The following is a 27,089-nucleotide window of genomic DNA, read 5'->3' as shown; positions in this document are numbered from 1 at the left end:
ATTCGGGTTAGCATAGCGTTATAGCGATTATTTAAAAAGTGTACCTACCTATTGCGAACCGCATATTATTAACAGGCTTTATCGTGCTTTATGAAACAGGTTTGTTAGATAATTATGGTATAATATCCCTTTCTGTATCCACGGTTCTCTTCGAATTAACATTTTTATTATCTTTTCAAGAAATTTGTATTGGTGGATAGGACAACGCGATGATATATAAGGTTGCATTGTCTTTTATTTAATTTATCTGTATTTAGGATGACGCCGAAACCGTCAACGCGCTTTCAACAATTCTCTTGAGGAACCCGTTAAAGTCTACCCTCACAAAATACGTAAAACGCTAATTCAAAAAACATTAGAAGCAAGAGCGACTATGAATAACACAAATACTGCCATTGTGACACAGAAGCAAAAAACACTTGTTATGTACCTATTGCAGTAAACTATTTCAAGACGACGCTGCCAGTCACTTTGAGTTTACACGTCATTTTAAGGACATTGCTGGCCTATGCAATAGTATAAAAGAAAGTAGACGATTACTTTGCTTTGGAGCCAAAGCGAGCACGACAGAAGGTGAGGACTTATTAAAAAGCGGGTGTTGATTTTTGTCGGTCGGTAACACCTCTTTTTCGCAACGTCCTTTATGGTTCGTAACAACTTTTATAGGGGCCTCTCTGTATTATAAGTCGTGTCCAATACCATCTTATTTTCTGCAAATCTGAGAATTACCATTTAGTTGTACTCGATCAGTATCTTCCTTTGGCCTTCAATCGATGTCTGAGTGATATTCATAGTTCAGCTTGGTCCATTTTCACATAAACAAAAGGACCCTACAAATCTTCTACGAGGAAGTTATTTATCGATGATTAGATATATCCATAACTTTAGGTCTCTATTTGGAAAGTGTATACCTTATAAATAGGGTTGGTGCTACTTCCGATTTACGGTACAACCGGCCTCAGCTAAAAGATACCAGCTAAGGCTTCTAATCTAAAATATTTATTGAGAAAATAGCGTACGGGTAAAATTAGAGCATTTTAAATATCTGTGGACATTCACAATTTTCAACGATATACAAATAACGCAGTTTCGTGTTATCAAAAAATGATTGGCATAACCATTGAGTCCTCCCGAAACTGTCTGTCCTCATTTTCAGTTAAAATCCAAGAATAAGTGTAAGCAATTCTTCCACACATACCCTCTTAATTTAATCTTCAAATGATAAGAACTCGTGGCGCAGGTGATTTGATGAAATGACGATCTACGCTCTTTTCAACAGCTGTTGTCATTCATATTAGCACTTTGTTCTTCCATCTGCGCAAAAAGCCTTTGTCAGCTGGATTTGGTGATTCTTGAAAAAGTTACGCCTGAGAAGAAGCTAAACCATGAATATTAAATTGAGCATAACAACATCAAGTTTAGACTAGCTATGCTCTATTTTCAAAAAAGTAACCATAATACTAGCTCAGTTATACATAGAAATACTATTTTATATCTGCACGCTTAGACATGGTAAGGAATCAAATATTGTTTTACCTAAAGGGGTACTGAAGATATACTGATATGAGATATATTTAAATACGTTGTTATGTCATCTTTGTTGACTGATGCCAACAGGCGAAGTCATTATCTAATATCTATGTTCTACTATTTTTGAAACGCCTTGTTTTAACTATTTGTTTTAAGTTGAATTTTACGTTTATTAATTTATAGATTATGAGATAGCAAACATGCGGTCAGCGCGTATCGCTATCATTCTACTAGAATGACGTGCAAGATAAAGGCCGGGAACTTATAGTTGTCACCCACGCCTTCGACGAGAGTTGGCGTTTCAACCAGATAAAGGCAAGACACGTATATACCACATTTCTTATAGGCATTTAGCCCAGCTTTTTGGCTAATGGAAAATCGATTTTAATTAGCGAATACTCTAGCGATTATGTCATTTCATTAGTGCGCTGGGAGCCAAACTTGATACGTAATGACTAGCGTCTTATATAAAGCGATTAACTTTAACTGAATTCTAACGGATTTCTAATCTATCGCTTGGATGGCGAAGAAAACGAACGACTAGCGATTCCAACAAAACTCAGAAAATACTGGAAGCTCGTTGAGATGTTGCTAGATCTCATTAAGTCTACTTCTCACTTATGAATTGTTTCCTCAAGAAGTAGCTAAAGTGAAGGCACAGCACTATACTGTCATCATCGCTCGCTATTCCGCATCCACCAGTACAGTGGTAGCCAAGCCGACGCTCAATGTCTTTTTCCGTCTTCGCGTAATAAACCACTACGGTATACCGCTTCAAGGAGTCCTGCTCGTTGGCTTCTCGCCTGGCCAACATGTGGCAGGATTCTTCGCCACTAGAGTATTTTAGAACAGTGAAGTTGAGATCGAAAAGGTAACAGGTAAGCCAAATATTTCTAAGGTGCGCCAATTATTATCGGTCCGAACTAAAATCAGACCTTAGATATGCTTGCAAAAAGATGCAATGTTAAGCTCGCAATTAGCACTAGTTTGGTAGAAAAAAAACCGTTATTGAGGAACACCTGCAAGTAACTTTTCCCCCCAAAAAAACGGGGTTAAGAAAACTGTATGAATCAACGCTTTATCGAATCGTGCACAGGTCCTTTAAGCGTTCGACCGCTTACGAAGCGCTTTCAACAGCAAAGCTTGCTTATGCATTCTCTGATGATGATAGTGATTATTGCTGTTGTTGCTAGAATCAAAAGGAGTCTTCCAAGAAAAGGACCACCATGGTTATACCTTGAACTTTTTTTTGTGATTTCACGGGAGCTTTATATTCTGGACACGACCATAAGTTCGTCCGGGAAATATTATTATAGCAGATTACTATTGTTCGAAGAAGAGGATAGGTATACGGTTGGATCAAACGTCAAAAACTTTTTAGCTTGGAGAGGGCAGCTCCACTGGTCGACCTGGGTAATGTCTTATTTCATAAGAAGCGCACAAATTAGTTCAAGACTGTCCATACATCTGCTGGCAGCACTGTCTGGCGTGGAAGACGGGCACAGAAGCTTACTATGGACGCATCGATTGCTTTGCAATGAAAACATAGACAAACCTGGATGCAAATGCATCAAACTAGCATATGTTAGCTAGTATAAGAACCAAATCAAATAATAAGATGTGATTCGTGAAGCACTTGTTGATAAGCGGCAGCTGACAGGGTGTACACGAAAAAACACAGTTTTTCAAAAGAAAATGAATTAAATTTCTTTGTAAAAAAACATACGTGACTATGTGCAACACATGAGCTCAGCATTTGTTGTACATCCTGAACGTTGTGTCACTCAAGGTCGGCCTTTTATGTTTCAACTAACTAATTCGAAAATTAACATAGAAGATTTCATTTTCTTCAATTTCAAGATATAGCGCACCGGTTAATAGATCAACTGCAAGACAAAACCTGAACGTTACATTCAGAATATCATTGATTCAAATCCTCTAACACGCATATATACATGCCAGTAACGGAGGGTAAAATGAAAGATCAATATTAAGATCTCCGCGTTCTAACTGATGCTAATTCTCCTATTTATCATTGCAATTGGCGGCGCGGTCTGCCTTCGAGAAATTTTTATTCAATGACTATTTACATTCATTGCTTAATAGCTCATTTTCTGTTAGACAGTGAGAAGAGCCTCAACTCCGTTGAAGAAAGTCCACTTAAGTCGTGTATTAGGATCGAAGGTATAAAGCGATTATATAAAGTGAAGGTATAAAAAGAATATATCCAGTTCACAAAGTTATTAATGCGTATCAGCTACTATTATGATTATGAGAACACGGACTAAAAAAAATTATGTAAAGAACCTATGTCCTGCCCTAAAAAGGTATTGGCGTTCTCTAAGGTAATCTCATCGATTTCCTAATGCAATCTTTAATTCTTAATAACAATATCTTCTACTTGCGAATATTTTTCTTTGTGTTTCGAGTTCGATAGTCAGTATCGTTCCGATTAACAGGCAGATACGTTACCCCTTAAGCTGCCACGGGGACGATTTTTTTGACCTGGAAAAATTAGACAACATTCAACGTGGAAATTCAAATATATTAGCAGTCATTTCACACTCATAATGCTGGTTATCATCGCTTTCGTGTTTAAAGCTGTATTACTTAAAACTCTATGTTTAGACAATTTTACTACGCTCTATAAGATAATTCAACTTAATTCCTAAGGATATAAACTGAACAGTAAATGCTCGTATAGAAAAAAAATGGATACTCTAACATGATAAATGATACATAGGTAAGTTATCACGTGTCAGTCACCAGTGACATTTATAATGCTTAGAGGTCGGTCACATACGGATATAGTCACCAACAGCTCATACATACAATTTATATATAACATGTTAGCATCGGAGGACTATGGTGCAGTGAAATTCCTTTGCTATTCAATCATTTCCAACTGTATGCGCATTTGTCTTCGGTGGCAGGCAAGGTTATTGGCTCATAGCAGCAGTGTCCAAGCCCAAGAGCGGCGTTCCTTTCCCGATTACTAGATTCTTTTGTACAGCCCTCGTAAGCGGAGCTCTGTATCTTTAATTCACGGTGACTGGTATACTACCGTAATCCTTACTCAAACCTAACCTTACCAAAAAAACGGCGAGGAGGTACTCTCGGGCAGAATAATCCGTTGCGAGATCGAATAACTAAGTACAGTAAAATGATAATAATCGAAGAGCCAATGTAATCACAAGCTATCAAAATTGTACAAAAATAGACAGTATTTATAAATATGAAGGCAAACTCTTTGTGCAATTGTGTACACAGCTCCTGGTTGTGCACAATGGTAATGTAATTGTTCACATGAACACATCGAGCAAACGAAAATGATCGTGACCAATATTTCGGTGGAAGCATTCGACTACAATGAACCAACTACGAACGTTTTTTTTTTTGTGTTTGGACCGTTACCGATCGGCGTACCTTCATTCATACTCAGAGGCTGACAGCATAACCACTGCAACAATAGCTCATGCTTATATTGGCTATCCGAGTATTATTCTACTGATAGGGTCATTGTGTCTAACAAAACAGTATAAATTTTTTATATATTTTTTAATTTTTTGCATTAAATTTTTTGCATTTGGTTTTGCCTTGCAACTGATCTATTAACCGGTGCGCTATATCTTGAAACTGAAAGCGATTCAGGGAGATAGACGTTTATAAATTAGGGGACGGTCGTTTTTAATAAATCGATTATCTGTTTGCATAAGGGTTGCAACACATGCTCTAATACAGATGTGGAGTTCGCAGAATCCTTCGTTTTCAAGACCCGCCTCTTCAGGGCGTTCTTATTAGCTACAATGCTCCTAACCCAAAGCTTAAGCTGATAAATTATCTCTCTATTGAATAAATCAAATTATTTACCTTGGATGTGTAGCTTAACACTGTTCTAAAAGCAAATTTGGTTTACGTCGTCTGTATTCCCGTCTTCCCTGCTCCCTTTACTACAGATTCAGAATCTACGGGTTACGGTTGCGATCAAACGGTATATTTGGTCATTAGACATAACAGACCTCATGTTTGGGCTGCATTATAACGATAAACATACTCTCTATTATTCAGTCACTTAGCGGAAAATACAGACGATTTGCTAGACCGATGGGCCTACTCTTAATTAATTTAGTTTTTCCTTTATAAAAAAATTAATTGAACATTAGTAAATTAAGTTTGAAATATTACCACTATTTGGGGATCAAACATTCCCGATTTCTCTAGATTAGTATGCTCATTGTATTTTAGTGTTACATTTCAGAATCGTTTTGTACAGATGGCAATCCCAGCTTACGGCACGATAACTCCTAAATTGATGCTGCCAAATCGTAAACGAAACACTACGTTATGTATTATGCCATCTCTGCCTATAAATAAGCCCATGAGCATAAAGTACTAGTAACAAACGGTAACGTGAAATCGCAACTGAGGTTTCACGAATCAAGGGGCCCCTTAAAGATGACCAGGTATGCACAAACCTGTGCACCCTCTTGGACGGTCGAGTCAGTTAGCACTCATGATGACTCTAAAAGCCCCTCGCCACTGATACTGTGGCGCTTGTGTGGTGAGAGCCAGGGCAGAAATTGAAGTGCTCGGTGTGATTAGCGATCAAGTGCTGAAGCTGTATCAGGCTCTACTTTTGGGTGTTATTATTAATCAAGATGACTGCGTTAATCTACTCAAAAATGGACGTGTGCTCAGAAAATAAAACAGTTTCAAATTAGATTCGTCCCACAGTTCTTCACAGTCGTCCATCATTTCTTCTTCAGGTTAGTTGACAAGTCTTATCTAATTTGACTTAATATTATGTTCATGGCAACTTTAATACAGCCCTTTTCCATTGGAGTCACGACCTACGATGCATACAGTCCCAATCTGGATGATAAAGAACTCAATTTCGTATGCTGCATCTATACCCTATATGTATTTACGACATCTCGCTAAAAATTCGTGATAGATCCCTCTTTAACCGAAGCGTTCGCGATATGCAATAGAAGCTGCAATGTGACATATGCAGTGAAAGCTATGTTAACATATAGGCTAAGGTTTAAGATTTCTAAGGGTACCATTTAGTTTACTTCTTCTGAGCTTAACTTCTCCAAGGTATGACATAAACAAATACGTCGTATGTATATTTGAGAAGTTTAATTCCGCAAAGGTTCAGACATATCCGCATTTCGGGATGAAGATCTGAAAAATTAAAAGAAAAAAACATCGACGATGAATTTGCTAAATGTTGGGTTCAAAGCTGCCATATTTACATTATAGAAAAAGACTGCATATTAGACATTTTGATCCCTTCTAACATATTATATTTTAAATCGATGCTAAACTGCAGTTTAGTGGATCTAAGTCCATATAGATACTTATAATAGCTACTGATACAGCTCATACTAGTGATGGTACAAGGCCATACTTACAATGATAGAAGCTCCTTATGGTAAATTGGTCTGGTAAAGGAAACCACACAATTCAATTGTCTATACAGGTTCGGCTTTACTCGTAAATACACGAAGTCATGACGAATACATGAAGCTACATTTACGGCGGGAAGTAGTACGGCAACACGCAAGTTATCAAAACTGGGTACAGAGCGTAGATTAGACAGTACAAGAAGCAAAATGAGGACCACAGCACGTGGAAACAATAAAAACCTAAAAGAGAACAACGTGTATCGCATATATACATAGCAGAGGAAGCACGCGGAAGAATACTGCTTATTGTATCAATCAGTGAATACTTGGAGCCTGATTAACAAGCGTATTGTGCCAAGCTTAATATAAAGGCGGAGATAATAGAACATATGGTACTATTATGTAATACTAGACGCTAACCTGGGTGAGCAAATATCCCGCAGTCCATGGGAAAATTAGTTAACGTAGAGCATACTATCACCCTTAGGTAGACAAAAAGCATACTACGCATTCGGGTTCCTGATGCGTGAAGCATCTGCTAACCGATAACTTGGCTGGCCTTCTGCACGACTATCTACTCTGCCATCATGGTATATTTTTTATAATGCCCTTATCCTCCATCGCGTCGGCTCATACGAATATTTCTTCATATGTATCTGCTTTTACGTATTCAGGTTTGTCTTCATGATGTTTCCTACACGATGCGCTGTAATAGCAGCACTTTTGATACATACTGGTTTTTTCTATTGGTTAAGCTCTTTGGCGTCATTACGATGTAGTATTAGAAAATATATTCTTGATGTGGTAATTCAGTGAGGCCAGTAGTACTTTGGAGGTTCTAACGAGTGAGCGGAATAACATTAGCCAACAATTCGCTAATGATAAAATTTACCGCCTTAGATGTTCGCAGTTATAATATTCTAGGTAACGGAACCGTGTACGGGAAGACCAAGTCGATCATGGCATGGATGATCAAAATGGTTTTAGGTTGTTAGTTGTCGCTAATGAGAACTAACAACGGAGGAACAGCGACCTTCTTGTATAAGTGGCCGTTTTGTAAGCAGGCGAGGACTCTTCTACCTCACAGCAGCAACATGACTCCAATACGATATTTAGGGTTAACGCCCTTGATAGCTGCATTTTTTTCAAGATTGGTTAATGAAAATATTAACTTTCATAAGAACGGTCTAAATATTACTTATGACTACATCGTGGTAGGTAAGTTTAATACATATGGATAATTGTAAATTCATAGATTAGACCATTTTTAGCTTAAGAAACTAGATAGATTATTAGTAAACTGTTATATATAGATCCCTCAAATTTTAGTTAATTTGAATTAATCGGTCTTGATGATGAATGATATTGCACATTCATTCGACTAGAAAGATTCACTATATTATTAAATGAAAATTCTATAGAATAAGAAGTTTACACAAATTACACTTGGATATGACTCAGAAATTATATTATAATCTTAAACATTTTATTAGGTCAATTTTACACACAACGCGTTTACAGGAGGAGGATCTGCTGGGGCTGTCGTAGCAAGTCGATTGAGTGAAGATTGTTCAAAGACGGTTCTTCTGCTCGAGGCTGGGGGAACGGAGAATCAACTCTCAGATGTTCCCCTAATCGCAGCGACTTTGCAGGTGACATGTTACGGTATAAATGTCATTAGGATGACAGAATCTGTTACTTTCACACTGTGCATTATAAATTAAATTACAAACTAAATTATACAGTAGCAACACTTATTAAAATGCGGAAGCGGTCTTCGTGCTTTGTGTTACCGCACGCCATCAAAAGCCATCAATTGTTTCTTTCGGAGGAACTGTATTGCGTTTCTTGAAGTTGCGACTGTGTGAAAGCGAATATCGCTTTTTGCTATGTTTTGAAGCTGTTTAATGTTTTAAACAAGTTCTCAAGTAAGCTAAACTAAAGGACACTAAAATAAATTCTCTATTTTCTACTCACGCATTTTTAATATATCTTGTTTTTCTATTTATTCCTATATAAAAAAGACGAACAGTTAGTTTCCTGTCAAATTCAGAATTCACTCAATGACCAAAGTAATGTTAGCTGTGGCTAGTTATTAATCAAGTACGAAAACCCTGTCTGGACCTAGCTCTAAGCAACCTAACTGTAGCCTTTAGCGAAAAAAATACGTTCGAGGATTCTGCTTCGAGTTTCGGTTAGATCAAGTCTCAACTTCACATGAAGCCGTTAAGCAACCCTTTTTCCTTAAATGCGATTCTATGCATTATCTTTTAGAACAGTTTTCCTTTACGTAGAAGAACTTACAACTCTAATCTAACAGAGATTGTATAACTCTTGTTACAAGGGATCGGCACTTGACTGGAAATACAAAACCGTGCCACAAACGAAATCATGCTTTGGCTTGTCAGGTCAGCAAAGTTTGTGGCCACGTGGAAAAGTCCTTGGCGGCTGCAGCGTGCTTAACTACATGCTGTACGTGCGTGGGTGTCATGAAGACTATGACAGATGGGAGGCGCTTGGCTGTGAAGGCTGGTCGTGGAAAGATGTCTTTCCTTATTTCGTCAAAAGTGAGGATAACCAAGATCCTGATATACGAAATAATGGGTGGCATGGAAAGGGTAAGCTTTATTATATATCAACCAGCTTCTGATTGCGACTTCTTGGTGAAATAATTTCGTACTGTTTGAAACTTTTATTATTTAGCTTCACAGAGAAAGTTGCACTTGTCATCAGTCCCACTCGTAGAGAACAAGTCCAAAATGATAATTTGGTCATTTAATCAAGAAATCATCTTTTTATCATGCTCAAACCTCTAGGTGGTTATTTGAACGTACAACGTACGAAATACAACACCGACTTGGCAAGAGCTTTTATTGAAGCCGGTAAACATCTTGGCTATTCGGAAACGGATATTAACGGCGCGCGGTGCACCGGGTAAACGATATAGTCCTTTACATTATTTTTGCCGTGTAGGTTATTAGAGCTCTTCAAATATCGTTTCTCAGTAAATGTGTCACTAAATCCTTCAATGTAGAATATTTCTGACAAGAGTCACGTGCATGCTTAGATCTGGTTATCAAAGTATGCTCGAAGCCTTTCCGTTGATACTTAATAACTTTTCGGTTAGCGTGTTATCATTTTGTTCTAAAGGCCTTAGGAAATGTAGTCACCATGTGTACAATATTAACAAGATTCATGTGTCGTTTGAATAATTATGACGTTGAGTTGTTTGTAACACAACACACTCTCACGGCTGATTATCGAACATTGTGCTGCAGAATCATGTTTTTACTCCGTTTATTTCCCTTAAAATATTGTATCAACTATCATAAGCGCAATATATTTTTTCCATCGATTTTGTAACTTTTAAATGTGAGAGGTAATTCTAAAGACTTGCCACTAAAGCCTACTGTTAGCAAACAACTATTAGCCGTACTGCGTCATTTTTGCAAATTATGAACTGTTTTTAAACCACTAAATTCAGATTTATAAATGTTCTATCAAAAACGCATTGGTGACTAAACACAAATATTTCAGCTTCATGGTGCCCCAAGGCACAGTCCGTAATGGATCGCGCTTATCAACTTCGCGAGCTTTCCTCGAACCGGTCAGGGATCGTCCTAACCTTCATATTTCCCTGTATTCAATGGCTACAAAAATTAACATAAATCCTACTACAAGACGTGCTGAATCCGTACTTTTTGACCGCTTTAACGTCCCCACCCTAGCTTACGTCAATCGGGAAGTAATTGTCTCAGCAGGGGCCATAAATTCGCCACAGCTCCTTATGCTGTCTGGCATTGGTAAGTCAATCGTCGATATTCTTATAGACGTTAACCTAGTCTTTGCGACCAATGATAACTACCGAATGAAAGCACACAAATTGTAGTTGGAATAGAGTGCTATCGATATACTTAAGCTTCAAGTTTACGACTAGCCCACTCAACAATAGTTCACTCACCAAAACCTTTCTTATCTTAAATTAGATGTTCTTTTTGTTCAACTTTGTTTTACATAATTAGGGTAAGTCTAAATGGATTTTTCTAGTTTTACATCCAATACTATTGTTAAACACTGTTTTAAACGGCTCACTCCCAACATGAAACGGAACGTGTGCCTGGCTTTGAACCCAGACAGTTTCACGAGCTCCTAAGTTTGATAGGCAAACATGTTGCCATTGCCTCACTACGGGATCTAACCGAGAGCTAGACCTAAACGAAGTTTATTGATTCTGGATTTTACTGTCGTGCTTTTTTCTCTTTCTTTCTATATTGTTATGTGCCGCAAACGCTTATTGTTTGTATCAAATAAATGGGGCTTTCATGAGTTCAAAGAGGAAGGCGAACCGAAGCAAACGAATTAATTACTAGCTATTCAGCTAAGGTTCCAGCAGTTATCGAATATCACAAGTACGTATCTAAAAGATGCAAAAATTATTATTATTATTCATTACATAATATTTTTCGACATATAACTTCTATTTTCAACAAGTAAGGAAGTTGACACTGCATGAGATCCCATAATCCATGATGCAATATTTCAAGCTTGTGAAGTCAGATTTTTTAATATCTTGCAGGTCCTTGCGATCATCTTTCTTCCTTAGGCATAGAATGTTTGTTTGATCTCCCCGTGGGTGAAAACCTGCAGGATCATATTTTTGCGGGAGGTGTGAACTTCCTTTTGAAAAATCCTGCTTCTGTCGTACAATCTCGTGTTTTCAATGTAGAAAGCATGCAGTCGTATCAAAACAACGGTACTGGACCACTTACTTTACTTGGAGGAGTAGAGGGCATCGGCTTCATTAACACAAAATACGCCGATCGATCAAGAGACTGGCCGGACTTCGAGCTACATTTTGCTGCTGGTTCACCTGTGTCCGATGGAGGACAAAGCCTACGGTTCGCCCACGGGCTCCAACCAGACATTTGGAGGGACGTCTATGCAGAACATAACTATGAAGACACTATCTCCATATTTCCTGTCATGTTGCGACCAAAATCAGTTGGTACGTCCTGTCATTACTGAGTAGTTTTAATGGTAATTAGGTAAATAACATGTTTCTTTAACATGGTTTTGCGACAAAAACCTCATTGTCAACTTCAAGGCAGAGTTGTCTACTTAGATGAATTATTTTGTGCTAGAAAAAGCGCCAAGATGCTTTAAAACCCATTTACTATCTCAGATGCAAGTGTCAGAGATCAATGGCACTTGCGACCAATAACGACAGGATCATTTCCAGCAATCTAGAATTTCTGTCGTTAAAAGGAAGCCTAATTTTGGCTCTCACTATCAGGTTGATTAAGCATATATCTTATAAGGGCTGACTAGTTTGTATTGTGGACTCTTAGTTCAAAGGGGCTTTCACTTTCTTTAAAAGTTGGCTTAACTAGGGCAATTCAGAGGTTACGATACATTATATGAGCCTACAATTGAATAATCAAAGAACCTACCACAAGATCTTGCAAGCAACTGAGTTCACCCTTTTTAATATCTAGCTAATCTCACGTAAGCATTATGGCTTTGTATAATGAGCAGATAATGAGTGAAATGAATCAGAAATAAAACCGCAGTAGCTTCAGCTAATGTAGAACAATGGAACTTACCTAGTTATTATTGCGCCTTACCGCGTTAATCGAAGAAAATCGTGATAGTGAGCAGTGTCTCGAAACCTCGATGCGAGTTATCAACACTAGTCATGTTTTTCCATGATCTGCTTGTTATCCCATGAATTCTAATTTCAGGATTTCTCAAGCTAGCTTCTGCCTCGCCATATGATCATCCCCTCATTGATCCGAAGTACTTCACTGATGAGACCGATATTCTGGCCATGGTTGATGCCATGAAAATCTGTATTCAACTTGTGCAAACGCCGGCATTCCAGAAATATGGCCCTGAATTATGGGACAAACCATTCCCAGGGTGTAAAAGTTATCCAATGTACTCCGAGGAGTATTTAGCGTGTGTTGCACGGACCTACACCTTGACACTGTATCATCCGGTAGGCACCTGTCGAATGGGCACCGCTGGCGACCGACGTGCAGTAGTTGATTTTCGGCTTCGGGTTCAGGGTCTCCAAAACCTACGCGTGGCAGATGCTTCCATTATGCCGGATATTGTTTCAGGTTAGTACAAAGAAATATCGGGGAGGTACAATAGAAAGGTGCTTTTGATGCTATCATAATTACTCATCATGTCATTTAATTACTTTAAAGAATTGAAAATTTCGTTCAATAACTGTATTTGCAAGTAGTATATACCTTTGAAATGTTCTCAACTGACCGTTGATTTAAAATCGGTCACTAGGAATTTGACGATATTGAAATGAGTACTTTGCAGATCGCGGGCGGAGTCTTTTCGAAAATCAGAAAACATTTACATAGGGATTGCTTTAGATATAGAATTAAGCATACAGCGGCTTAAGAGCAGAGTGTGGTATACAATTTTGTGTCTCCTTCATTAGGTAATACCAACGCTCCAGTGATTATGATTGGAGAAAAGGCAGCTGATATGGTCATCCGAGATAACATCGACTCGTAACGGAATTGGACCAGAGTGCAAACCCAAAACACTAAAGTTGATGCGGTAGGATCTCTTTTCACCGCTGTCTCACTTTCGTGTCACATTACAAATCAATAGTGAATCCACATATATCAAACCCTGAAACAAAGATCTGGCATGGAACTGGATTCAAATAGAATTCGTTCTCTCAAAGAGGTGTGGCTGTGAAATATTGAGAACTAAAATAGAAGCATTCTTTTCTATATCTAATTTTTTACTCTCTTATATACCACTAATCAGCATTTATTATTATATAGTGCGGTGAATAGGTCTGGGCGTTCAAATGTTTCGAGTTCGAACACAGTCGAACTTATGGCTTATGATATCAACCTCGCTATTGCCTTAGTCAACATCGAGACTATTCGCACGAGCTGAAACCTCTTCACACCAACATACCACAACATGCACGTTAAAGAACTTCATTAACTTAAATTGAAAATAACTCAATAGCTCCCACAATTCTTTGTAGTTCTCCGCTTGCAAAGACTGCCTTGCCTACGTTGAACAACTTCACACATATAAAAAGTCTATTTGCTAGGCAAAAAGCTAGTTTCAGATAATAAAACGGAAATTCCTTAGAAATCACGACTGTGTTGCTTTCGGACGTTTACTTCAGCATAGAATTATACTTGCAACAGATATTGTTCATTATAACGCGGATACATTTTATAGGCGCTGATATCACTGACGTCTAGTTTTTCTTCTGAATTAGGGAGCTAATTTAAGCAGTAATAGCTACTAATAATAGCTCTTAAAGCTCTCCTATATGCGTTTACTCGAAGGTTTTATTCTATACGATTAGTTAAAAGATTTCAGCTTAAACAAACACGCAATAACACTACGACGTATGTTTCTTTACGTATGTAATGCTGTTTTATTGTTTCACATCTTACAATTATTCCTTTCCATTACAGCTGTTAGGTCGTATTCGCTATTACTATTGTGTTTTTCATAAAATTTGAACTGGCATTCGCTTTGCCCAATCTTTAATAGATGAAGTTTTTCAATGGTACTTGTATTTCCTGTGAAGCTTCAGTTTAGAGTAGTTGAGATAGTAGAAAAACAGCGAACTGACCACAAACATTTGTCCGATAGGAGTAAAGTTTGAGTACTTTGGATGGACGTACTTATGCATCCACCTCCAGTGAGCGCGAGAAATAGCAGCAACCATCGCTTGGGGACTCTTATTGCGGCGGCCCAGCCATGCCCATAGCTCCGACAGGCGTACTTCGCTTAGGGGTGTATCAGCTGTAAGAAACACCAGCGTAACATACAATAAATTTCCTAGTAACGAGAATATGACTTCTTTTTCGAAAAAGAGTTTAAACTAGATGTTGTACTAAAAATATACAGTTTTTGTAAATGGTCCGGGATAAAAATGGTGAAGCATGTCTACATCATAAAAGTACTTGCCAAGTCAGGTTATGGCGAAAAGGAAAGCTGATTATTAATAAATTTGCAATATTTCTGCTCTAAAATAAAGGTTGTATTAATTGCATTATTATATCCGCACAGATAGCATTATGTGTGTCTATTTATAACGACGTTCAGGAACAACTCAACATTTTTCATTAGCCCTTATCATTAGAACCGCTCTTCGCGCCATTATCGCCTTGTTATTGTCGGATATCAATGAAGTTTGATATTACCGGATAATTGGTGACTACTACGCGCACTAAAGCTTTCCTTAGAGTGCGATTCCAATTTGAACTGAAGGAATAGACTATCTCAATTTACCCAGCACCAGGAGTAAACAGACTCTGCACTCATGCAGTAGCATCGATTCGTTCCATCATATAAGGGTGCTAGATTTCTGAAGAGCCCAAATTTGCGAGAGTTCTGTTAACTTTAACGTAAAAAAACGTTTATATAACTACTATTATAAAACGGCAGGTGGTACGAAAGCGAAATCTATAAATAGGGGCGTATAGGCCTATTTCCCGAAAAATCTCTTAAAACGCATCCAGCAAGCTTTTATGCAGCTTTTGAATTACACGCGGCTAGCAAATTATGTTCCGCTGACAAATTCTTCAGTCTTCTATAAACTTATGAGTAATTGGAGTAAACCGGTTGAGTATTCTAGCACAAATTAGTTTTTCCAAAACACGAAACTTTAGTTTCGAAAGTCAACGCTCTATAATCAAGCTCTTGTTTCTTAAAGGTCAGGGTGCCACGAGAACTTATTGAAGATTGGTACTGATAGTACTGAAAAGATTGTAAGCAAAGATGTCCAGATGTTTCAAACAAACAATGAGTATTGACGACCAATGAAGGCTACCAGTTGTCTGGATTTGAGGGACAAAAATACATTGCCGCGATCAAAGAGGCTTTCTGCGAAGGCAGAACTTGAATAAGGGTTCTGTCGGCTACATTTGCGTTTCCCATGTAATCGGTTATAAATTTATAACCCAAGTGCTGAAAATGAGGAAAATGAGTAAAAAATGGATCTCTCGTAACCATAAATCGAATTCAGGCCAGTTAGAAATGCGTATGATGCTCTCCATGTGCAATTTGCAGAGCTTTCATCAGCAAAAAACCCTCCGTGATATACGGCCGCCATAGACAAGGCATGTCTCGATCCCCACCGCCAGCCGGAAAGACCAAGTTGGCGAACGGCATCACCTCCGAGAGGAATCAAGGTCACTAACAGTGTCCAGTAAATTCGGAGATAAGGTGATGATAGTACGTGCAGTCGACATCAGGTACATATGCTACCATAAAATGAATGAATACAGCCCGCCATCCCTAGCCCCTCAAGGGTCTCATGGGTAGTTGACAGGGCGATCGAACGGATGCAGTCTGATTACTTGATGACAGCGCTAGACCTCATCACCATGGCTACAATACTTCCTGAATTGAGCAAAGGAATATTCTGGAAGGGTCAACTTATTCTTCCAATCCTCTGATTACGAGGCTTTCCATGCCCTAAAAAGGCAACTGGCGGTCAAGTATATCCCGCTCCCAATTTACTTCCAGGAGTCATAGGGAAAAAAATTACTGGCAAAAGCTGCTACAACGCTGGGACTATTGTGTAAGAAACTGTATTTCCAACACGTATTTGAAAATTATATATTTAATCCAACTAGTTTTTGTTCAGTTTCAACATCCACCCATAATGTAATGATGTAGTAGTGTAATGATTGATTCCGGGACACAGATAAAGCGAATAAGCCGGTATTTAAAAGAAAAATCTATTAATATTGTTTTGTGAGAATAACAGATCAGGTTTAATCTTTGCCTATTGTTCCTTTCGATAGGGTGGCATAGGTAGCGGGCCTACCCGCAACAGAATTTTTGTTTCAAAGAAGAAGCAACTGTCTTGCTGGAATGACAGCCCCGATTGATTGTCAGTTTGTGCCGCTAAAAGAAGAAAAACATCTTCTGTGCATATGTTTTTATTTACTAAGAAGATACTTGTGTTATCGAAGTCTTTAATGATATTTTTTATCGTAAACGATTCTTAACACGCAGTTTGGACTAATCCAATTATTGTATTTTCTTTACTATGAATTGTAATAAAATACTATTAGGCTATAGGAAGTCGAGTTCTGAACTATCCAAAGATATCTAGGAGTTTTAACTTATTTGAATAATGTGGAAAGTGTGGATGTGACTGCCGCCCTCCAAAGCCTAACTGATCGCATCTAACTTTATGTGAGTCTCGCGATTATCCATATTTTACAGGTATGGCTTCTGTGAGTAAACGCGAATGGTCGCGATAAATGGCCGAAGACAGTCTTTGAACATCCCTTGTGGTTTATCGGGGCATTTTTGCAAAATCCTGGCTTCAACGGGTACACCTATCAGTATATTATTTTTCATAATATACCATAAACTGCGTTTTCATTTGGGAACACGAAAGTGCGCATTGTAACCAGGAATTTGCGTTTTTTGGATGACCTTTGAGCAACTAGTCTTGTTACTTTAGGCAGTCACTTTTGAAGGATCTATTACCGTATGAAGAAACGGCTAGCCTAGATTAAAAACGCTTCGAACAGTAGGACAGGTAATTTCTAAAGTCTGTTCAGATTCTCGAAAAAAAAAAACTAATTTCTTCTATAGTAAAGCTCACTGTAACTAGGATTTTTCTGGGTTTGAACAAAGAGGTTAATCGTGTCGCGCAAGGAAAGCCATCATCGAATCCTTCCGTGCACGTTACTTGTGGCTCCAACTGCCCGGGAGGTTTATGCTCAGTTTGCTCGGCGAATTCATACGTAATTTACCTCACTATGAGCATTATATGGCCTTGGATGGTTCATGTGTATGAGCTATGTTATTCGTATAGCCCCTTGACATGTCTTAAACGCACGACGCAAACGGATATATTTTGAAGCGAGCTTACTTAGAGAACCGCGCTGCCTCCCTAATGAAGATGCCTCTATCCGCGATAGCCACAGCTGCTTCTTGCACGGTCTTGAACTACATTTTTTTATGTACACAACATTTTACACACAAGACTTCGAGACTGCCACTAGCAGCTAACCGCTACAGCACTTTCTGCAAAACAAGACAAGAGGTGTAATCTTGGTCGTTCCTGCACAAGCAGTTAACTGATGCATGGTGGCACTGCTTAAAAGGAAGCAGCGCTAAGTTATTTCTATAAGAAATCTGATACATTTTATCGCTAACATTGTGCTGTCTTGACAATACCCTATAAAAATATGATCATTTCATTGTGTTGTTAAATAACTTTGCTGAATGAACTGCAACTAAGGAGCTCGCCTCTAGAAGTTTGTCCATTATTCTACTTACATTATTTGAACCCTTAGTGAATCGTCCTCAGTATCAAAAATAGCGTGTTTATTCAAACATGTTAAAATTATTCAGTTTTAACAATAGTGTTCCCCTTGATGGTGCTCTCTACGAAAAAGCCGATTCCAGTTTCTTTCAAATATGTTATATGAGTAAAAAACGTAATATGAGTTAACGTGTTAACTTTCCAACGTCTGCTTTCCGTTTGATATCGAAAATGTTACTTTAGAAAAAGCGAAACTGCGGTCGAAAAACAAAGTGGTTATTCTACTTGTACTAAAATAAAAGTTACATGGAATACACAAAAAATACATAACTGTCCCGTAAAGCCCATTTTTGGAATTTGGTCAAAAAAATAAGTGCGCCAAACTTCAGACTCGTGTGCATCGAAAAGATTCTGAAACTTCAGTATTAAAATTTTAAATTAACGTTACATTGTTAACAAACGCAGTCACCTATGTAGCCACTGTCTCATACATACATTCCTATATCCATTATTTGGAATAACACTGGTAGATCAAGTTTTAATTCTTATTACTCTGACCGCCGATATGAAAATTGTCATATTCAATAGCTGAATATTCAGATATATAACCGAATTATATAATTAATAAGAAGAATAATTTCAAAAAATTCGGAGCATTTGCATTGTGGTTGAGATTTCACTTATCAACTTACAAGTACAATAGCCAGATAGATGAGTGCTATAATGAGCTTCAGAAATACTGAAGCTAATACTGTAGTTAAATTTTTTTCTGGGAATGTGATTATGCTTCTCAAACACGACTGAATGGCACAACACTTAAGTGACCCTTTAAAAGCTAGCGACACAAATCGAAAACTCTATAAGGTCACTTGGCCATCTGTGAAAGTATTAGCACGATCACTGATTGGAATGTTCTAGAAGTAAATAGCACAATAAATTGAGAAAATTCACAGCGTAATAAGCAATAGGCTTTTGTACAAGGGACTCAGCTCTGATTTTCCAAGTGTGAGACAGAGGTCTTATGCTTGTTTGGCGAATTTGCCTTACGAATAGTCGTGAATGTTCGTATTTTTCCTTGAATCAATAGCGAGAACGTCAAACACGGCGTGAATATCAACAGTGACGTTTTTTAACTAAAAAGTTTTTAAGACTATCATTTCAAGTATAACGCCCTTTTCTGTAGTATTCTCGCTTCTTAATAAAATATTCTAAGAAGCTGCTGCGTCGCGTATTCAACTTAGAAACACTTACGTTTTCCATAGTAGCGTGCCGGATCATAGGATCCATGCACAGCCCGGTTGTATTCGGGAGGATAGTCGCCAAAACCCATTGTAACACCCTTTTCTTACTATCTACAAGCGACTCGAATGGCCGTGCGCTGATCCACAGTATTTGCTGATTCTCACATGCTAAGGTGACCGGAGGTGGCGAGCGGTCGTTTAGGTTCGAAACTACTGGGCAACCCCTGTCTGGGATTCGACCAGTTATACTGATTAGCGCGTTATCGTTTGCATTTGCAGGTCAGTGAACAATTGTCATACAGATTAGGATAAACTATTGCCGGGACAGAGCATTCGAGATAATAGATATAAACTTGTGACAAAAATCACAACTTCATTGAGTCGTAAGCACAAAACTAGACACACTCATTAAAAACAAACCCTGTTTTGTAAACAAAATACGATCCGCTTGCGCCTTCGGCAGACAGTCACTCCCTGTCATTTTTAAGCTAACTGAATTATAGTACAATAAAGCAAGAATAAATTGCCACTAGTTAATTTATAAAACCCCTTCTTTTTTGCGGTTTAAGAACGAGTACAGATGACTTCAAATCTTCAAATCTGGCTTTAAACGATTTCGGAAGTGTATTTAAAGCTGATTCGGAACAAAATGAAATCATAGTCGTTACCTCCAACTTTGCTTCGCTTCTTTTCATAATAATATTATTCTTCGGCTAAGTTGTCCCTAAACGCCAAGCACTGCGGGAGTACTCATTGCGAATCATTGTAAAGGATAAAGCCAGAATGATCGGTGACGTGGGACTTTTTGTGTTCAGTCTCTTCGACACAGGAGCACTTCTGTTTCTGACTGTATACGTAGTAAGTGTGATGACGATGCCTATACTTAATTTCTAAATATTGGGTTGTTGAAACAGCATTGCCGATTTTTCTAACTAGATGGCTATAAGGTCACAAATCTTGGCGTTGCTGTTAGTTGGAAGGTGAGATTTGCCAGTAGTAACTGTGCTAAAATGGTGGGAATGCCTTTACTTAAATTTAATATAGAACGCCTCGAAGTGAAACGTCTACAAAAATTCGCTCTATTTTACAATTCTATAACAATAAAAGCACAAAGGTCGCCCAGATCTATGAAAAAATGGGCGCCGGTCATGGTCACCATGTGTTAGCGGAAGAAATAGCTCAAATATAGTTCCGGGCGTTCATTTTCGTCCGATGTGAAAAATGCTTCTCCTAGTGATTGACGAATTAATGAAAGGTTGATTCATTCACTGGGGAAATCAAGAAGACTGACACGTGAGTAGACATGATATCGTTAAGAAACTAAATACCCACTACCAAACGGCTGTGAAGCATTTGAAAAAGCTGGAAACAAAAAAATGCTTGGGTGCCACACGAATTGACGCAAAAATCAACTCTTTCGTATTTTTATCTGCAAGAATGCAATAAACTTGAGCCATTTCAAAAGCGGTCGATCACGTAGGGTAAAAAATAAATCACATATAAACAATAATAAAAAACCAAATCAAAAAACGCTGTACAATCTGTGGCAAAAGCCAGATTGACGCCAAAAAAGTGATGTGTTTGGTATTATTGGAAAGGAATCGTACATGAGTTGCTGCGAAACAACCCAATCAGGCTTCTACTGTCAACAGGTAAAAAGATCACATACATATTTACCTAACCAGCAAAAATTCAGAGAGCTTGGATGAAAAATTTTAATGCATCCGGTATATAGTTCGGACCTTGCCCCATTAAACTACCATATGTTTCGCTCTTTGGAAGAATTTGTCGATGGTATTAACTCAATGGAAGATGCAAAAATGACTGGCCACAATATATCACCCAAAAATTACAAATGTCCTGCAGTTTTCTTCAATTTTTTCAATTACCTAATATTTTCAATCAAACGTATCCACACGTTTTGAATTAATCCTGTTTTTCGTAAGGCATTGTTAAGCATTCAGCGCTGCAGTTAGTTTAGTCTTCGTAAGTTGGCACCTAAGAACAGCGGTTAGGAGTTATAGGGGGTAAAAAGCTATAGGGGTAAATTAGTTTATTTGCTTTTTAAAAAATATTTTGTACTAACCGCTATTATTAGTCGCGGGAGGGTACGTACGCTAACACTCTGTTACGAAAAATAGCTACGCATCTCTTTCATTTTTTTTATTAATAATGCGAACGACCCATCTAAAACACATTTGAAGTAGCCCGAACAGAGAGGGCTAAACTTAAAAAAATTTATATACATATATATTTTTTGTTTTGTCATATTTATGCGAAATTCTCCAAAGACTTTGTCATACAGAATATCATAGAACGTTGACTGTACAATACTCTTATTATAGCGGTTCGTGGCAAGTATACTGGTATGGAGATATTGCAACTTTTTTATTCAGTTAAATTTAATTCTCAATGAAAGAACCTCAGACTGCGATGTAGAAGTTCGCATAATACACTTAGCAGGGTATGCACTTTACTAAAAAAAAAAAATGTAAAAATGCGAATATTCACATATCAATTGAAAAAAGATCAGTCAGATCTATACAAAGTATACACAACCTTCTGTATACACAAACAACAAGTACAGTATACAAAGACACACAACCTTCTGTAATATGAAAGATATATATGAGACACTGCGAATAATATTTCATAATAGGTAAGCAACGCCTCTGCGTATTTAGCTTTTTACTTTTGTGTCAGCGAATGCTTTTTAAAAACTAAGAAATATAGTGAAATAAAGGATAATGTAGTTACCCACCATATAATTTTGTGAATTAACTTCCACTAAAATGTACACGACGAGTTAAATGTCCATTGCAAAACACAGAAAGGTTGTGCTTAGAAAACTTGTTACAGAAATAGCTAGTAAACGTCAGTTAATAATTACGTAAGATTAGAGAAAAAGTAGGAAATACTAGAGAGTATTTGACTTGTAAAAAAGACAATCATCCATTTGAGAGACAGGCAAACAGTTCATAGAAAAGCGTAACGATATTGAATTCAACGAATAATATTGTAAATTTGAATGACGATTTTGCAGCCCCACGTCTATAGGAAACCACTAAATTGAACTAACTCAAAGACACGTGACTATAATGCTGCAGTTAAATGTAGTTCTATAGTCACTATTTATATAACGGAAAATGTAGTCCATTGACATTTAATCTATAAGATTATCTCTACGAAATCCTATATCTGCGACACCTAACTTGCCTAACCTAGTTAAAAAGGCAGATTACTGATTGCGTACGTGTATCAGCACATAATAAATAATTATCTTTTAGGTGATCACTCTTTCGGATTTAGAATGTGACTACCTCAACGCTCAGGAATGTTGCACAAAACTTAACAAGGTAAATGATCTTCACAAATGCTTCCTTCATCAATATTTCATAATCAATCTTTCAGCTTAAAACGAGTAGCCATACAATTTTAGTTGGCCACAATGCCTAATCCAACTGAACTATTAGGAAATTCTCGAATTGGTGTTTGGGTTAGAATTTAAATACTCTCTTAAAAACCCCATTTTGCAGTTTCTAGAGTACAGTTCAGTGTGCTAATTTATCAACAACTAAAATCTGTATCTTCATTGACAAGCCTTCTTTTTTTCTCATTTTTCGTCAGTGGGTCTTGGTAGAGCTCACTGCACAAGCGTTCCTGACCATATTTCTTCTCCTCATTAACGGACATTGGATTCTCTTTCTTGCCAACGCACCACTCACTGGATGGTTGCTTTACAGGTATCAGTACTTTTTGCTTCTCAGTAGGCTACACTGCTGCTGAAAGGAAGAGTGTGGAACCATATAAGAACTAATTGTCTACATGCGAAACAGCACGTATTGTTAGCCCACACGGAAGTGGCACATATATACAAAAACTTTTGTGTAACAAATTATATGTACGTACTTTTAGCGTTGAAGAAACGCTTTATTGCGACAGGCTTTAGAGAACAATATTCTTCGGTACTTCTGGCGCCACTAGCATAAGCGTGCACTCTAATTCGCTAAAAATGATGCTTTAAATATTATCAAACTGCAGCTTCTGTCGAGACTGTACAAGCCTTTAGTAAGTTAAACGTACGTTTTTTTCCTAAAATATGTCGTTTTCTAGGGTTTTAAAAGTACCCGGTGGCAATGTCGGTGTCTATGATCCAACGGAGATTCACAATCGTGGCGGCCTTAAACTTCACATGCGTGATTCAATGATCCGCCTCGCTTTTTATCTCATTATGTTCTTCATCTATCTCTATTGGTAAGTTCATTCGGTATCTTGTTCGCAGAGCGTCCTCTCATTATAGCTTCTTAAATTATTTTGCCTCTTTAAATTGGAATCAGTCGAGACTATAGTTTCGTTTCAAATGATTAAAAAAAAAACAGTTGACGTAAGATACATACAAAATGGAAGCTAATTTCTTTTAGTATTCGGCTAACTTATTTACGCTGTTTTTTTTGATAAATTAGATACATAGTACACTTATTGACTTCTCCGTATGTATCGGTACTATTTCAGCATGATCATCGGGCTTCTAACAAGAACGAGTCCGAGAACCGTTGGGGCTGCAGGAGAATTTTAGATTACGTTCAGTTCTATTATGGAACTCGTAGCAAATCAAAACACCTAAGATGAGATTTAGTTATGAAGGAACCGGGCTGTTGCCATGATAGGGGTCGATACGAACGGTCTTCTATAGCAATATGAACGATAAAGGACTCTAAGCTTACTCTCTTGAACCGTTTACATGTGAGATGCACTTATCAGGACTTAGTTAAAGTGCACCCCGTAAAAACATACAGTTCTCGGCTGCAATATTTAATGCTGAACCATTTTCTCGATTAAAAACCCCTGCTTTTCATCACAGTTCTTCTAAGATTAATCGGAAAAAAAAGACATGTACAATAACTTCTGAGAATACCTTGCCCCTTGAACCACAGTCTGCGTATGTTCCGATAGTCATTCGATGGAAGTTTCGAGAATCGTCAGCTTCAAAAGGTACTACCGTGGCTGTACGAAGCTGGATGTAATGATTACTTATTGAACTCAAGACGAAGTCACAACTGCGAGACTGATGCACAACGATGACTTATAAAATCTCGCTATACATTGATACAGAATAGCTAATGTTTAGCAGTGCGTTGTCTGTACAAATTAATGGATAAAAGGAAAATAATACTGACGGAAATAGGTAATGAAAGGACAAGCGATATATAGAGCTGGCTATTATATATTTAGTTCTTGTGTACGGAAAAGAGAATCGAGAAAAAAAACATACAAAAACGAGAGAAAGTAAATCGTTCGGTCAAATTTCTGTACGCCTACAGGGACGAACATAAAAAATATGCCTGTTTTTTCAATGTTACTCAAATGTTGATATTGATTGTTTGTCGATCTATCCAAACAGTGGTAGTATTCGGTCAGAGTCATGATGACGATTTTATTGCGACGTTTTCTGAAACATGTGAAAATGAAACGCAAACAAGGACTGCAGATGGCAAACTATCGGAGGCAGAACCTGTGCTCGGAAATATTTTACAAGATCAATTATAAAAACGTTCTGTTTTTTCATTTCTCTTGGCTCGCCGCTGCGTTTCAGATTGAGCTGTAAATATCTCGTTATTAGTGTCAGCAATGGATGCGCCTTATTTTTTACATGATAGTATAATGGGGGAATTAATAACGACGTTCTGATGCATTTCAAACTAATTTTAATTGAAGAAAAGAAATTTCAGACATTCCGTTAAAACTTTCACAATTACGCCTACGAATTTCCTCCCAAGCAAACAATTCGTAACATCTACGACGTCCTTTCAGGTTTTATGGTCTTACATCGCGGCTTTTTATTCTACTTAGTTTCATGAATTAGTACTTAAATGCTTACCAAAGCTGCAATATGTACATAGTTTACTTTCAGATGGCTGACTACTTATAGTAGTTATCTGTTATAGTCAGTAAATGTGACTAGTTATTACGACCGTCGACCGGCCATCAGAGAAGTTGACTTAGGTTATGTGTAGATAAGCTTTAACTTATTGTACCATTAACTAGCCCGCAACGCTCCAAGCCAGTAACGCCACTATTGAAACGAAACGTTATCTCAATTGGTTCGGTTTGAAGGCATTTTTAAGTACGCTACATAAACGGAACGTCTCTGGAAACCTCCTACCTATTTTGTATATGCAGTCAGCGGAACAAATTCGATGTCAACAACGTGTAAATAAAAACATACATTTTAAGCATGTTGTTATTTTTTTTTGCAGATTAGCTGTTTTTACGTAATATTTTTCCATTTAGTGATTCCTTCTAAACAGCATGTCAGCTCTAAACTTAAAGCAATAGTACTCAGCGATTCATAATTTACAAAACCAAGGGTGCCAGGCGCGTATCAAATAGAATTAGTGCATAACAAGAAAAATAATGTAACGGCAATATACTGTTTCGCTGATCTTACTCAAGTTGCAACGTCAGTAAGGAACTAAATAGTTCACAGCTAAATTATTGCAGTATAGAATAATTATACTGCACGCAAAACAACATGAGAAAATGATATAGACAGCAATCGAAAATACAAGAGAGGAGGGGAAAGAGAGAAAAACGAGTTACAGATTTGGGACAGTTAGGCTTAAGTTTACACAAAAAGTAGGTTCACAGTTATTAGTATGCAAAAAAAACATGCGCTGATTGCAAGTGATACTATGTTTTTATCCTTCTACAACGATGGCGTTACCACAATTCTTATTTACATTCGTGAAAATTAATCGAAGAATAACTCGTAAGTGGTTAAAAAATTCCCGCTATTGTTAATCTCGTAAGATGGTTAGCCTTTATCTCAAAATACTATTGGTATTTTAACAAATGAATTGCTAAATTGAGATTTTTAGCCGTTAAGTACATATAATGAGTTTAACAATAGACCCAATGCTCGTTCATATTACGTACAATGCGCTCATAACTCTGTCAAAGCAAAACTACGAACTAAAAACGCTACATCGTGGCACTGAGAAAAATAAACTTAGGAGAAACTTACGACAGACACGAAAATATGAACTGTAATATGAAAAAAGAGAATGGCTACATAAGTAATTAGGCAGACGAGATTTGTATACATACAGAAAACGGAAAACGCCGGCTACTGTTTTGCATGCGGCGAAGGATAGTACAATAGGGCTATTTTCCTTCGAGCCCTGACTAGAGATTACAGCACGAAGCTTTACAACAGCATTATATATTGTGAAACTATAAGATCTATAAAGACGAGCTCTAACGCTTTTCACTATTCATATATATATACACATTCTCTGCTATCAAAAAAAAAAAGGCTTCAAAATATTTAAGCAGGTCTCTACGCGTCCCTGAGTAAAGAGAGTTAGGCCTCATCATTTTGAAATCTTCAACTCAATTCAGTAATCAATACGTGTTTACATTGTTTGCTCATGCATAACTTCCAAGCTACTTATTCTACACTTCTACGTCAGTTCTAATTTTTTTCATCTCGGTTTTCATTTTAAGCCTACTTTTGGTCCGCTCACAATACTATTATATAATTGGTAGATCCTCTGGTTATCTTCTTTTGTGAGATTTAAAGTGCTGGTCATGACTAGAATACACTTGTAT

General features: G+C 37.6%; 3 protein-coding genes and 1 long non-coding RNA gene across 10 annotated transcripts; 2 read left to right on the top strand and 2 right to left on the bottom strand.

Moving 5' to 3' along the window:
- The first annotated feature begins 436 nt into the window (after positions 1-436).
- LOC111252819 (glucose dehydrogenase [FAD, quinone]-like) lies at positions 437-14,087 on the top strand. 5 transcript variants are annotated; one of them, XM_086992056.1, is made up of 9 exons: positions 437-573; positions 1,714-2,408; positions 8,463-8,593; positions 9,286-9,559; positions 9,758-9,875; positions 10,479-10,744; positions 11,518-11,946; positions 12,683-13,063; positions 13,402-14,087. In XM_086992056.1, the coding sequence occupies exons 4-9, from the start codon at positions 9,409-9,411 to the stop codon at positions 13,476-13,478; spliced, it is 1,422 nt and encodes a 473-aa protein (XP_086848182.1). In that variant the 5' UTR covers positions 437-573; positions 1,714-2,408; positions 8,463-8,593; positions 9,286-9,408; the 3' UTR covers positions 13,479-14,087. The 5 variants fall into 5 exon arrangements, with proteins under 5 accessions (XP_086848182.1, XP_022667055.1, XP_086848181.1 ...); XM_022811320.2 differs by lacking the exons at positions 437-573; positions 1,714-2,408 and adding exons at positions 5,831-6,296; positions 7,016-8,159; XM_086992055.1 differs by lacking the exons at positions 437-573; positions 1,714-2,408 and adding an exon at positions 6,159-6,296.
- Positions 565-5,647, bottom strand: LOC147755059 (uncharacterized). The gene is made up of 3 exons (XR_015329632.1): positions 4,363-5,647; positions 4,003-4,035; positions 565-1,378 (listed from the first exon to the last, which is right to left on the bottom strand). It is a non-coding gene; the product is annotated as an uncharacterized LOC147755059 (long non-coding RNA).
- A 258-nt stretch (positions 14,088-14,345) lies between the features above and the next one.
- Positions 14,346-19,790, bottom strand: ATPsynF (ATP synthase, subunit F). Its single transcript, XM_022811400.2, has 2 exons — positions 19,489-19,790; positions 14,346-14,747 (listed from the first exon to the last, which is right to left on the bottom strand). The coding sequence occupies exons 1-2, from the start codon at positions 19,565-19,567 to the stop codon at positions 14,503-14,505; spliced, it is 324 nt and encodes a 107-aa protein (XP_022667135.1). The 5' UTR covers positions 19,568-19,790; the 3' UTR covers positions 14,346-14,502.
- Positions 19,791-19,906: 116 nt separating this feature from the next.
- cnir (cornichon-like protein) lies at positions 19,907-25,711 on the top strand. 3 transcript variants are annotated; one of them, XM_022811390.2, is made up of 6 exons: positions 19,907-20,336; positions 21,077-21,130; positions 22,766-22,834; positions 23,106-23,221; positions 23,592-23,732; positions 23,991-25,711. In XM_022811390.2, exons 1-6 carry the CDS (start codon positions 20,262-20,264, stop codon positions 24,052-24,054), a joined length of 519 nt encoding a protein of 172 aa, XP_022667125.1. In that variant the 5' UTR covers positions 19,907-20,261; the 3' UTR covers positions 24,055-25,711. The 3 variants fall into 3 exon arrangements, with proteins under 3 accessions (XP_022667125.1, XP_022667126.1, XP_022667127.1); XM_022811391.2 differs by lacking the exon at positions 21,077-21,130 and having other exon boundaries at positions 19,909-20,336; XM_022811392.2 differs by lacking the exon at positions 19,907-20,336.
- Positions 25,712-27,089: the final 1,378 nt, after the last annotated feature.

Source organism: Varroa destructor, unplaced genomic scaffold (genome assembly GCF_002443255.2).
Source record: "Varroa destructor unplaced genomic scaffold, Vdes_3.0 BEIS01000006.1, whole genome shotgun sequence".
NCBI lineage: Eukaryota > Metazoa > Arthropoda > Arachnida > Mesostigmata > Varroidae > Varroa > Varroa destructor.
Note: the sequence above shows the minus strand (reverse complement) of the source record. Positions and strands in the feature narration are given on the sequence as shown.